The sequence below is a fragment of the Nematolebias whitei genome, chromosome 13 (assembly GCF_014905685.2).
Source record: "Nematolebias whitei isolate Nwh7 chromosome 13, NemWhi1, whole genome shotgun sequence".
Taxonomy (NCBI): domain Eukaryota; kingdom Metazoa; phylum Chordata; class Actinopteri; order Cyprinodontiformes; family Rivulidae; genus Nematolebias; species Nematolebias whitei.
In genome coordinates, this window is record NC_056510.1 from 7837173 (window position 1) to 7850777 (window position 13605).

Consider the following 13605-nt stretch of genomic DNA (forward strand, 5'->3'; position numbering starts at 1 on the left):
ATGTTTTGGAAATTATTTTATTGCGCAATTTTTATATATATTTTTAATTTCCTCAAATGTTTGTTTTTAAAGTTTATTTTGAATCAGTTTAAATCATCTATATAAACTATATTTTTATTCTGGCTTGTTTTACTTGGTGTACATTTTAGGAGTGTTTAAAATCTCATCTTCCTCCAGATAGTTCAGTGTGACCCGGTTCAGTCGCAGATCGGTCGCAGTTCAGTCGCAGCATGGCGCAGTGGCAGAACCTGTTGAAGCTGGACTCTGCTCTCCAGAACCAGGTCCGGCAGCTATATGAAGGCCGGTTCCCCAAAGTAATCCGGCACTGGGTCTCCAACTGGATTGAGAAACAAGACTGGTAGGGATTGCCCGACTATTGATGATTAACCCTCCTGCTGCCCTTGGGTCAGAGTCAGGAGGCTGTAATCTGGCTCAGTGTCAAGGCCTGACATTTCAGTCTTGGATTTGACCCCAGGGAAGCAGCAGGATTTAAAATCCTTCCTGTCTCTGCAGCTCTGGATGAAAAACACGAGAGCAGATCCAGCTTTTTACCTTAATGCACAGCGGCCATTTTTAAATGATACAGGTGTTTTAACCTATCTGGGTTCTGCAAAGCGCTTTACGGCGCTCTCGTTAATCCGTTCATACGCACCCACGCACAACAACAGAACTCCTTCAGAAGGAATGCAGATGTAAACCTGATAGGTTGGTGAAACTCGAACTGATTCTCTGGAACCATTCAACTCGAAGCGTTCAAACATATTTAAACAAATAAATTGGGAACTGAAGTTACTGAAACGTATTTGTTACAATGTTGGGAATACTTCATGTCATTTTAGTTACACACACTAAGAACTGCTGGGTATTTGAACAGATTATTGGGTGGATGGGTTGGAAATGAGCCGTGTCATCCTTCAACGTTTTAAATCATAAAATCAAACCTGACTGAATTTTTGCTTTAGGATGCAAAAATTAAAAGCAAGTCTGTAAATGTAACCTGTAAGAAAATATTTACCCAAGTTGACTTTGTTTATAACTTCAATTAGCACTTGTTAAAAAAACTACTACATTAGCTGGTGCTAATAGCGATTAGCGCCAACTAGCTAGCATCAATTCACAACATAATTGGGTTGCCATCTGTTCTTAAATAATCTTCACATATTTACAACTAAAAAGACACACTTCTTAAGTTGATTAGGAAATATATTAAATAAATATTAAAACATAATACTTGTAAAGAAAACACAAAGCTAATACCGTACATACCACAGTTACAGATGACAACAGAAAATGGAGACAAGTTGTCAGTTACTGGTTGCTATGGTAACCTCCAGCTGTCAAGAGCAGCACAGCATAACTTGTATACCAACAAATGTCAGGAGAAATAACTTTTTCACTAAACAAAGTGAAGTTGAAGAGTAAATAAACCAATTTTGACAAACCCCACATCTATAATAATGTAAAAATAACACCCTGCCTGTTACACGTGTTTCTAGAATTGTGCTGCTCATCCTGAGATTTTGCTTTTGGAAACTTTAATTCCTCTTTTTCTGGATGTAAATCACATTTTTTGGACGATTGTTTCCTCTGGTATCAGATGCTGTGCAGCTGGAAGGATTTTTACTGAAACTTTTTTAGTTTTGGACATTTGTTATGATGCGTAACCATGGCAACAAGGCAGTTTTCTACAACCAACCAGCTGATTAACATCTCAAAAGCTCAAATAATATCTCAACTACAGCCCCAAATCTCAAATGAGTTGAAAAGGATGTTCTGCAGATGCATTCTCATCTACCTGCCAGCTGTGCTCGAGTGCCTGACCACTGAGATCCTGGAACTAGCAGGAAACACGGCTCGTGACCGCGGAAGGACAGGATCGTCCCTCTGCACCTACAGCTGGCTGTCCGCAGTGATGAGGAGCTCGGCAGACTGCTGGGAGGAGTGGCCATCGCTCTGGGAGGAGTTCTGCCCGGCATTCGGGCGGTCCTACAGCCCGGGGGAATCGAGAGGCCAGCTGAGTCTGGGTGGACTGATCGGACGACATCTGCAACCAGTTTCTTAGGATCCACTGTGGGATGGACCTTTACAAGAGATCCTTCCTGCCTACAGCCATCAGTATCTATAACATCTCTTAATGAAATGAGGATAACGAGTTACAACAACAAATAATTTCCCTTTGGGATTAATAAAGTATTTTTGAATTGAATGTTTAATTTTAACTCTCCTGCTGCCTTTGGGTTGTCAAAGCTCAGATGAGGTTTTGAAGGTGTTAAATAGTTTATATCGTCAATATGAAACGTGCACAAATTAAATCCTGAATGTTCTCTTTTTGTTTCAGGGATTCTGCAGCTGTTGATGAGAATGCAGCGAGAACTTGTTACCAGGCTTTTTTGGACAACTTGGAGGAACAGTGGAACTGTTCTGTCCAGGAGAACAACATCCTGCAGGCGCCGGATTTTAGGTGGATGAAGGACTATTTGGTGGTACGGATTTTATTGTTTTTGAACTTTGGCTTGAGAACTTCTCGTTAGACTTTAGGTAATTTCATTTTATTTTTTTAAGGAACATTTCCAGGATGATTGGATGAACTTGGCTAGAATTTTGTCAGACTGCCTGAAGGAGGAGAGGAAGATCCTTGATTCAGCTACTCAGGTGAGTCCCTTAAAGACATTGAGTGAAAAAAAGTACACATTTCTGACTTTTAAATGGGTAACATGTTAATTTTTTTCAGAGCTGCAACGATAAGTCGGCCATGCCTCAGAAGTGGGGACAGTTGGACAGCAAAGTCTTCGATCTAAAGAGGAAGATATTGGTAAACTCTGTCTTTACACCCTTTTTAGTCATTATTTTTCTCACTGAACTAGAGAAACACTCTCCAAAATGGCAGCCCGAATACTCGTCTCGTTAGCACTGATTGTTCTTTGGCGGGCCAGCCCAGTGTTGGCCCCGCGCTGCGTTTTTTTTTTTCTAATCTGAAAAATATTTTCTCGCAGGAGCTGAAGAAGGAGATCAAAACGCTGGAGGGTCGGAACGAAAAGCTCGACTTCATCCAGAAAACCTGGCAAAGCAACGGTCTGACACCCGAATCGGCAGCACCGGATCCGTTTGAGCTTCTTTGTGTTTGACAGAAGTCTTTTTTTGTTCGTTTACCAGTGGAGCAGAATACTGACCTGGCCCGGATCCAAGCTAAAATGGTGGAGGAGGGATGTAACAAACAAACCATGTTAATCACACAAGCAAAGCAGGTGCAGTCCATGCAAATGTCAGCACATTTTAAAACGCATTGATCAACAGTGATGCTTATCTGTTAGCAAAATATCTTATGGACTGCTCAAGAAACTCAAAAAGTACTCCTGGAATGAAGTGATAACATTTGATTCAAGATGGCTGCTTCAGTTATTCCTTACACCTTAGATAACTCAAAAGTGGTATTTATTTTTTTAAGGTATTGAGCTAAAACTTGGTGTGGTAGTAGCTGGGAGTCATCCCCAGCACATACTCTTGAGTGCTAACAGATCACACAAAATATTTAAGACTTCGGCTCACCTGGCGGCAGGCGATGTACATTCCTTCAAGGAATGATTCAGCATTAAAACTATTCATTTCCTTTTTTTCTGTAGAATCCTTGGCATCTAACTATACCTGCATACGTTGTGTCATTTTAATGGTTTATCAAAATGTTCATTTTGTTTAAATGATGAATGCTATTGCTTTTCATTTATTATTTTTCAAAATATTTACATTATTTAACAAAAAAAAAAATCCTAAAATTTAATTGACATCTCTTGACATCTTTTGAACATTTACCGTAGTCCTCTAATCTACTTCAGGGTTCTGGTAATACTATATCTGTACTTGCTAGTACTCGTCATTTTAATGATAAGACCACAGCTGCTCATGCAAATTCTACTACTTGTATTTATAATTATGTGAAGGCTACTGCTACTGATGTTAATTCTACTATTTATATTTATGCTAGGAATAGAATTGATAATCTTGATTATACTACTGGCAATTCTAATAATCCCAAAACTACTGATGCCGATGCTAACTTTGCTACTGCTTATTTATACTAGAGTACTGCTACTAATGCTTCTGTTAGTGTTAATTATAGCAGTGGTTCCCAACCATGGTCCCTGAGGAACACCATCCTGCATGTTTTAGTTGTTCCTCTACTCCAACACACCTGATTTGAATGAAAGGGTGATTAACAGGCTTCTGCTGAATTTAGGAAGTAATTAAACCACTGAATCAGGTGTGTTGGAGCAGAGAAACAAGTAAAACATTCAGGATGGTGTTCCTCAAGGACCAGTGTTGAGAACCACTGAATTATAGTAATGCTAAGACTACTGCTGCTAATGCTAATTCCACTACTGCTTCTATGTATACTAGGAGTACTGCTGCTAATACTTATTGTTCTACTGGTAATTATAGTAATGCTATTTCTAGTACTACTGCTAATGCTAATTTTATTATTGCTAATTATATTAATGCTAGTTTTACTACTGCTACTTATAATGCTCAGACTATTTTCATTCAACCACCATTCAGCTACTGCTGCTAATGCTTATTCTACCCTTGTTAATAAATTGCTCAAATTTGTAATATATATATATATATATATATATATATATATATATATATATATATAGATATTTTTTTATTCTAATGCAAATTTTGATTTAGAAATCATTTTATAATTGAGCTAGCTTTTGATACAGTTGGCATTCAGCTCAGTTTCTGCTTCTTAAGCAAAGTTCTTTATAACTCAGCAGGCACATTCTATTTTCGTAGTAAATGCATTTTCTTAAAATCTCTTTTTTATTTTTATTTTACCTATACATTTGTCAGACTGTGCTGCAGCAGTTGGTGAACATTTTGAATGAAATGGCCCAAACTGTGGCAACGCTCACCAACGAGGAGCTTCCTGAGTGGAAGCGCAGGCAGCAGCTGTCCTGCATTGGAAGTCCAGTGGACACCAGTCTGGAACTCCTCCAGAAGTGGTAAGGGCGTACGTTGGTTAAGTCTTAGGTTTGCTCTCCGGTTAAAGCAACTATCCTGCATGCGTTTGCGTGTTTGCAGGTTCACGGCTGTTGCTGAGGTGCTGCTCGGAGTCCGTGAGCAGCTGGAGAAGCTGCAGGACCAGAACAAGAAATACAGCAGAGCCGACATCTCTGCTCCGATTGCAGAGCTCAATAAATTTGCCCTTTTTTTGATCACAAAGCTTCTCACAAAGTAAGTTGTGACGTCAAGATAAGGGTTGCAAAACTCTGGAAATTTTCACCGTCCATGAAACTTTCCTTGTGAATAAACAGGAATTTTTGGGGATAAAAACAAATAATTTAAAATGTTTAAAGTTGTTTTGGGGAAAATACATTTTAGCACAATCTAGACTAAAACAACCAGGTGTAACTGCTGTACCTTGCAGTGAGGGGTACTGCACCTTGTGAGGGACGTGATGTGGGGACTGAAGGGGACATGGTGTGGGGACTGAGGGGGATGTGGTGTGGGGATTGAGAGGGACGTGGTGTGGGGACTGAGGGGGATGTGGTGTGGGGATTGATGCTGATGGGACGTGGTGTGGGGACTGGGGAGGATGCGGTGTGGGGACTGAGGGGTATGTGGTGTGGGGACTGAAAGGGAAGTGGTGTTGGGACTGATGCTGATGGGACGTGGTGTGGGGACTGATGGTAATGGGATGCGGTGTGGGGACTGAGGGGGATGTGGTGTGGGGACTGGAAGGGAAGTCAGTGTTTCCTCTAGCTAACTTGCCATGGTGGGGTGCTCATCCCATCCATGATTTTTGTTGACTGGGGGGACGGAGACATGTCAGAGCATAGCTTGTACCAACTGTTTTTGGGCGGGGGGCGTTCAGCATGAGGGAAGAGGTGCCTTTAGCTTTTTAGCTAGAGCGCCTGTATTGCGCGCTGCTAGCTTAGCACTATGTAAGTGCCGGGTGGGGGATCAGTTCTGTTTACGGGGTGGGGCATCCCGCTTGTATAATGATAGGGGAAACACTGGAAGTGGTGTCGGGGCTGATGCTGATGGGACGTGGTGTGGGGACTGAGGTGGGTGTAGTGTGGGGACTGAAAGGGACGTGGTGTGGGGACTGAGGGGGATGTGGTGTGGAGAATGAAGAGGACGTGGTTTGGGGACTGATGGGAACATGTAATGGTAAATGTTAATGTAACAGTTTTGTTGTGAATTGCAGTTTACAGAAAAGTTTTTTTAATGTAGCTATAGAATGAGGAAAAAGCCAAAATAATTATCTAATGTCTCGTAAAGTTTTGTTCAAAGTTGCGCACGAGTTTAAAAAAAAAAAGGACTACGTCAACAAAAACAGATTAAACTCTAAAAATGTTCAAAATCCATCTGAAAATTGAGGATATTCTATCAGATGCAAAATAGTCCATGAAATGTACTACTTTCATAAAATATGGGTCAAATTTATTATTTGTTTATATCCAAACAATTTTGTGTGTGTGTGTGTGTGTGTGTGGGGGGGGGGGTTATGATACAGTGTTTAAATTACCCCCAATTTCCAGTTAATTCCAAAGAAATATGGAAAGTTTCTGAAGAGTTCTGGAAACTTATCGGATACCTTACGCCCTTATGCGACCCAAATCAAGACCCTTCTTTGGATTTAACGCACAGAGATTCTGTTAATATAAATGTTAATGAGGTTGTGTGTTGCAGTGCTCTGGTGGTGGAGAAACAACCCATAATGCAGAATTTACCACAGCGGCCTCTCATACTGAAGACCAGGGTGCAATTCAAGGTTACCGTACGGTAAGACCGAAAACAGCCGTAACATATTCACAGAAAGGGGCAAATTTAAGGCTCGAAAGAGTTAAATAAGGGCAGCAGAGCTATTGAGAAACGAAATGAAGCTCCTTGAAGGAACGTACATCACCTGATGCTTTTCAGGCCAAAACATCAAGATCTTTGTTTTAAATAAATAAAAAAATAAAAAGTCCATTTCATTGAAAATTACGTAACCCTACACAATATTGTGAAATCTTTGCACTCTCGTTAGTATTTGGATGATTCGGGAATGCCTATCAGCTAATATCCAAATCTAGCTGAGTTAAAATCGTTTTTGTGTTTGCTAATGTCAGTTAGCTGTGGCAGCCATCTTGGATTTGAATTGAATTACAAAAATCAATGAGTTGTACGAACAACCGATGATTATTGTTGACCAAAATCCACCAGGAATGCAGCAAGTCGTTGCATATCCTTGAACCAAGTTGACCGGTTTATAAATCAGAAATCAGCAACATGATGCAGTTTTATATAATACATTTTTTTAGGAACATAAAAAATAAACTGGTAAAGATTAAACACGCTATAAACCTTAAAATACACATTGAGATAAGACTCTTCAGTTTAACTACATTTAAATAGGGCAATATTAGTTTAGCGCATGTCTGAGCATTTGTTTGCACTGTTAGCAAAATATCTCATGAACCACTGAACACATTTAAGTCAGAAAGTAATCATTTGAGCTACATCTATGACCAGTTAACTCTTAGTCAGTTTAAGATGGCTGCCACAGTTAATCAACATCATGAAAATCTGATTCTAATGAACCAGTTTTTGCAGATATTGAGCTAAAATTTGGTGTGGTAGTAGATGAGAGTCCTCCCCAACTTATACTCTGAGTTTATGGTCTGTTTTCTGTTTTTCAGGTTTTTGGCAAACCTTCCTGATTTTAAGTTTCTACTAAAAGTCAAACCTGTATTTGACAAGTAAGTTAATAAATATCTGATATAAATCTATAATATTTATCATCATTTACAATAAAGTAAATATTGCCAATTTCAGCAAAATAAATTAATTTTTTTCCCTCAAAACAAGGGATGTTGACGAAGCCAAGACTGGGTCAGTAAACCATCGAATTTAGATACAATCTAATCTTTTTTTTTAAGTATTTTTACTTTACGTTTATCTTTTTGTTTGCAGGTTTCGTCACTTTGACTTCACCAGGGACAACAGTAAGGTGTTGGATGTGGACTCACCAGGTGGAGGCTTGGTGGCAGAATTTGAGCACATGGTGTGAAACTCCAAATAGCTTCAGTTTTTTTTTTCTTCATCTTGAATTTTTGTTGATCTTTGGATCAGTGTAAGTAACGACTTTCTTGTTTGTTTCAGTCACTCAAAGAAAAACTTAAACGAACTAAAGGATTGCATGAGGTAAGAAAAAACATTTACCGGTATTTCAAATTGTATATACATATTTTTTAATATACCACTTGAAGCATTCTGTTGGGGTGCTTGGGTTGGTTCTAAAGGCTTTTTGGTCCTAGAACCAAACCAAGAACTGAGGAATGTATTTCTGGCACAAAGACAGACTTTTTCCTGGTAGGTCTTGGAGTCAATGTGTGGACTCAATGGAGTCAATGGACTCAAACTCAGTGGTGTTTGGACAGGATAAGATGTGAAGACGTGTCTGGTTTAGCAACCTCAAAGTCTGTTCATCCATCCATCATCTTTACCGGCTTCTTCCTTTTTGGGTCACTGGTGCCCATATCCAGCAGTCACTGTTTGAGAGGCTGGGTACACCCTGGACAGGTCTCCAGACCGACACAGAGACAAACAAGGCAAACAACCATTCACTCTCTCACTCACCCCTAGGGGCAGTTTAGAGCATATGTGTCAAACTCGAGGCCCGGTGACCAAATGTGGCCCTTGTTGACTTCTTATCTGGCCCCCAAGATGATATGCGAAACGTAAAATACTTCTATCGCTTGAATTTTTTTCAGTAATCTTTGATTTTGATGTTGAAAGCACAACGGAGAACATTAAATGAGACCAGTCAAACTCTTGTTGAGGAACCCGTGACCAAGAAAATATGTTGGGTATCTGATTTGAGTTTATGTAGTTTCTGAAATTGGCTCTTAGTTTGAAAAAGGTTTTAATTTTGGCCCCCTTTTGTAAGTGAGTTTGACACACCTAGTTTAAGTTACCAATTAGCCTAACATGCATGTTTCTGGAGTGCGGGAGGAAACCGGAGTACCTGGAGAAAACCCACGCATGCATGGAGAGAACATGCAAACTCCACCCAGAAAAGGCCCCGGGCCGGGATTCGTTCCGGCGACCTTCTTGCTGAGAAGCAACAGCTCTACCAACTGAGCCACTGTGTTGCCATCCCAAATTCTCATCTGCTTTTTGCAGATGATGTGGTTCTGTTGGGTCTTCAAATCATCATCAGCTCCTCTAGGTCCAGGGTCATGGTTCTTAACAGGAAAAGAGCGGAACAATCCCTACAGATTGGGGAAGAGACTCCGTCTCAAACGGAGGAGTTCAAGTTTCGAGAAGTCTTGTTTATGAATGATGGTAGGGTGAGCCGATGGATACGAGTCATGTCCACCGTGTTGAGGCCAAAAAGGTGCTGAGCGTAAAGACAAAGCCTTAAATCTACTGGTTAGTCTTTGTTTCAACACTCACCTATAGTCAAGAGCTGTGGATCATGACTGAAATGAGATCCTGAATCCAAGGAGGTGAATTGTGCCTCCAGAGGGTGGTCGTGCTTAGCTTAGTGGAGCTTCATCATTTGAGGGGAGTGTAGAGCCTCTGCTACTCCAACATCAAAACAAATCACCTGAGGTCATTTAGACATCAAATTATGTCACCTCCTGGACATCTCCCACTGGAGGTTGTCCAGGCACTGGGAGGATACCTTGGGCAGACCCAAAACTCCCTGGAGAGTGTATATGTCCTTTCTGGCCTGGCAACATCTTGGGATCCTTCAGGAGTATCTGGATAGTGACGCTGGAGAGATGGAGCTGGATCTGTTGACTCAACCATGGATGAGTGGCTGAAAATTAATTAATGTTAAAAATCCTTTAATATTCTCACTCATACATCAAAAAGTGTACAGTATCAGGGGAAGTCAGAGGTCCAGTGCATTGCCCAAGGAGCCAAAGTTGTCCCCCAAAACTGCGACAGATGTAGGTTCCACAGGATCATGCTCGAGCAGTATTCCTGACCCTAAATGCCAGTCCATTTACTGCTACCATGCAGAACATCTACCCCATCTGCTTCATTCCCTCAGGGTATCCCCCATTTGTTGCACCAACGGTAAATATGCTGGTGTAATTACTTTCTTCAAATGCAGCCTCCTTTAACTGGGTTTAGAAAGCTTTGTTATGAGTGTAGCCCCCATACCAGACGTCCAATCTCTCCAATGTGTGTCCCCTGTGTCCTTCACCTGTGAACACAACTCTTGCTTGCTCTTGTAGGTTGATGGTGAGGCATTGACCTCTTAATTGGTTTAAAACCCAGATAATAAACTGAAAGACTGCATCTTGAACACCACAAATGTGATTTGCTTCCTGTTTAGGAGGATTGCACCATAGTTAAGAGTATTTTATCTTTTTTTATTAAGAGTCCTGTTGGAGTCACTGAAGAACTCCACATTTTACGATTTGTGACAGTTTTGCAACTTGCTGGGCAGACGTTTAACATTGAGGTAAGAAACACTTGAACCTCTTCTGTTTCAGTTTCAAATTTGTGACTTTAGAGGTAGCGTTCTTTGGTATTACACCTATAACAACAGTTTGACGGGTTTCCCTTGGTGTCGGTACAGGCTAGCTCCTTGCCGGTGGTTGTTGTCTCCAGTTCCAGTCAGGTTCCCAGTGCCTGGGCCTCCATCATGTGGTGGAACATGCTGTCCACCAATGGACCAATGGTAAAGTCTGTCTCTTTACCATCAGCAGAAACTGTTCCACCCAGTCCAAACCGTGTTAAAAGTTGTGGACTTTGTCCTTCAGAACCTGTCGCTGTTTGCCGATCCTCCTCCGATCTCCTGGCAGCAGCTGTCACAACTTCTGAGCTGGCAGTTTTTGTCTGTCGGCCAGCGAGGGCTTGATGAGGATCAGCTTTCCATGCTCAGAGACAAGTTTGTGGGTGAGTCTTCGGCAGGTCTTCCTAGATGTTCTGAACGTGGAAGCCGAAAAGACCGATCGTACCCTCACATCCGTATAAGCAAGAAGTCCCATCCCACGATGAAAGAGGAACCTAAAAGTGTTTCCTAACAATGTTTTGACTGTGTTGTGTCAGTTTGTGTCTTTAGACTTGTAATTTATTCTTTTTTTTTTGTTATGTCACAGATAATCCTGAAGGTCTTGTGCACTGGAGCAAGTTCTCCAAGGTGAAAAATGTTGTAGCCAAACTGTTTTTTTTTTTTTGCATCGTTGTTTCATGTTTGATTTTGTTTTTGTGTTTGGGAGTCAGTTTTGGCATCCACTCATGGCTCTTGGTTTATTACCGGTAGTTTAGAAATGGCAAATGAAAAGTGTATTTTTGTCTGGCCTTGTTGTGTTTTAAATTTGGGGGAGTTACATTTCCTTTTATTTGTTGGCAGCATGTATCTGCATATATTTTTAGTCTATAAAGCTCTAAATCTTTAAAAAAGCATTAGATTGTACCAGTGTGACAGCCGTGTAGTATACCAAGGTCAAGGTTTTCTTTATTGTCATTCACATCTCATGTGGTACATGTGGTGGAATGAAATTGTGTACACAGGGTCCCAGTTACATCCAACAAAAGTGTAAACTGTTAAAGAAAAACCGTAATAAGATTTAAGATATGAACTAAGAAAAACACGAAACTAAGAATATGCTAAACACTTAGTAGTGCAAAAACAATACGCCGAATAGTACGACAGTTCTTGTAGAAATTTGTAACACAAAAGTGACACCATGGGTCTTATTTTGCTAAATTACCTCCTTCAAACTGTTTTAAAGGGTCACGTAGACATATTTCAAACATTTTTTAAGTTTTAGATGATAACAGATTTGAATAAAGAGAATACATTTATAACTGATTAACTCATTTCATGATGGCTGCCACAGCTAAATATCGTTAGCAAACATTAAAAAAATGGCTATAACTCGGTCAGTTTTGCAGATGTTGAGGTAATCTTTGGCAAGGCGGCGGTGATGAGAGTTACTTAAATAATGCACTGTTTTTAGTTTTGGTTTAGTTTCAACAAACTTGGCTTTGTTTACCCGTTTTAAAAGGTTTATGTAGCATATATGCAGTAAATTTTTACGTTTGGTTGTAAGACCTTTTCCTTCTTCCTGTGCATCAGGATGAAAATGTCTGGATTTGGATCGACGGAATCCTGGATCTGATTAAAAAACACTTGTCGGATCTTTGGCGTGTCGGGTAAGACCATCTCAGATCATTTAAGTATTATAAAATGTCAGCGGGTGTCCACTGTGTTGGCACTTTTGTCATGTTTCAGAGCCATCATGGGGTTCGTGAGCCGATATAGGACGAGCATCCTGCTGCAGGATAAACCGACCGGGACCTTTCTGATCCGGTTTAGTGAGAGCATCCAAGATGGAGCCATCACCTTCAGCTGGGTGGACCACTCCAGTGGAGGTTTGCATCTGAGCCGTCAGAAATACAAATTTAATGTCAACGCTGAGAGCTGAAACTGAGCTGGTAAAGAAAATGGAAAAACTAAATAAAAGTAGCAAAATGATGGCTAAAATTTACAAAAGGTGACCTAAAAGCTAAATGTCTTAAAAGCTTAGCTAAAAATTCAGAGTAGCAAAATGGTGTCTACAAACTGAATGTAACAAAAGGCTAGCTTAAAGTGACACAATGCTACTTGTCAGAAAAAAAGTCAGAGCACCCATCTGCTGGATGAGCTAAATGTTTTTACAAGTGAACAGCTAAAAGAGTGCAAAATCTGCAGAAGTAGTTAGTGGATTAAAAAATGGAAAATAAAAACGCACACCATTAAACTCTCAAATGTCTCCTAGCATTTGTGAAAATACTCCTTTAATATTTTGATTTCAGTAAGGTGTCACAGAATAGCAATTAGTTTAGAAATGAGTGGACCCTAAAACCCAAAATGGTCTTTCTGCTGCCCTTGGGTCAAATATTTTCCTCCTTGGGCTTCCTTACAGACACACGTGTGCACGCCGTACAGCCGTACACCAAGAAAGAGCTGTCCGTTTTATCTCTGCCGGACGCCATCAACCGCTACACTTTGACCACCCATGAAAAGAGCTTCAACCCTCTGATGTATCTTTACCCCGACATCCCCAAAGACACGGCCTTCGGACGCTACTACAACGTCTCCGGTAATGTTCAGTTAACTCTTTACAGGGCAGTGAGATGGTCTCAGAATAAAACTGTACGAAATGGGTCATGATGACCAAAACTACTGGGTTGGTATTTACACAGTACTCTCCAAGTACTTGATTTTTATTGTTATATGTATTTGTTTATGTCAGTGAATGAAACTGGCTTTGACAAAAACGATGGTACCTTAACGTAATATTTAATTGCTCAACCTTTGGAGATATGCTGGTGAAGATTCTGTCATCCAGGACATGAATTCAAAAAACGTTCAATACAAAAATAAAGTTCCTCAGATGAGGAGCGAAACGTCTTCTGTTACAAATAAAGTCCAGTTGTTTTTGTATTGAACGCTTTTTGAACCTTTGGAGATAATTCAGTGGTTTCTATAACTCTGTCTGAGATTCTGCATCTGTCCACAGGCGCTCTGGTGCACCTGTCCACAGGCGCTCTGGGGCACCTGTCCACGGGCGCTCTGGTGCACCTGTCCACAGGGCACTCTGGTGC

The 13605-nt window shown here is 40.6% G+C and overlaps 1 protein-coding gene across 1 annotated transcript in view; it reads left to right on the top strand.

Moving 5' to 3' along the window:
* Positions 1-230: 230 nt before the first annotated feature.
* The window catches only part of LOC119419796 (signal transducer and activator of transcription 1-alpha/beta-like), a 15279-nt gene continuing 1904 nt past the window's right edge, over positions 231-13605 (top strand). The window contains exons 1-20 of the mRNA XM_037687179.1: positions 231-358; positions 2339-2483; positions 2563-2652; positions 2732-2812; positions 2994-3072; positions 3154-3245; positions 4852-5003; positions 5083-5235; positions 6697-6789; positions 7689-7748; positions 7858-7881; positions 7963-8053; positions 8152-8193; positions 10388-10471; positions 10589-10690; positions 10773-10908; positions 11112-11152; positions 12095-12171; positions 12251-12390; positions 12924-13100. Of these exons, the coding sequence (XP_037543107.1) occupies positions 231-358; positions 2339-2483; positions 2563-2652; positions 2732-2812; positions 2994-3072; positions 3154-3245; positions 4852-5003; positions 5083-5235; positions 6697-6789; positions 7689-7748; positions 7858-7881; positions 7963-8053; positions 8152-8193; positions 10388-10471; positions 10589-10690; positions 10773-10908; positions 11112-11152; positions 12095-12171; positions 12251-12390; positions 12924-13100 (1987 nt within the window). The remainder of the gene's footprint in view (positions 359-2338; positions 2484-2562; positions 2653-2731; positions 2813-2993; positions 3073-3153; positions 3246-4851; positions 5004-5082; positions 5236-6696; positions 6790-7688; positions 7749-7857; positions 7882-7962; positions 8054-8151; positions 8194-10387; positions 10472-10588; positions 10691-10772; positions 10909-11111; positions 11153-12094; positions 12172-12250; positions 12391-12923; positions 13101-13605) is intronic.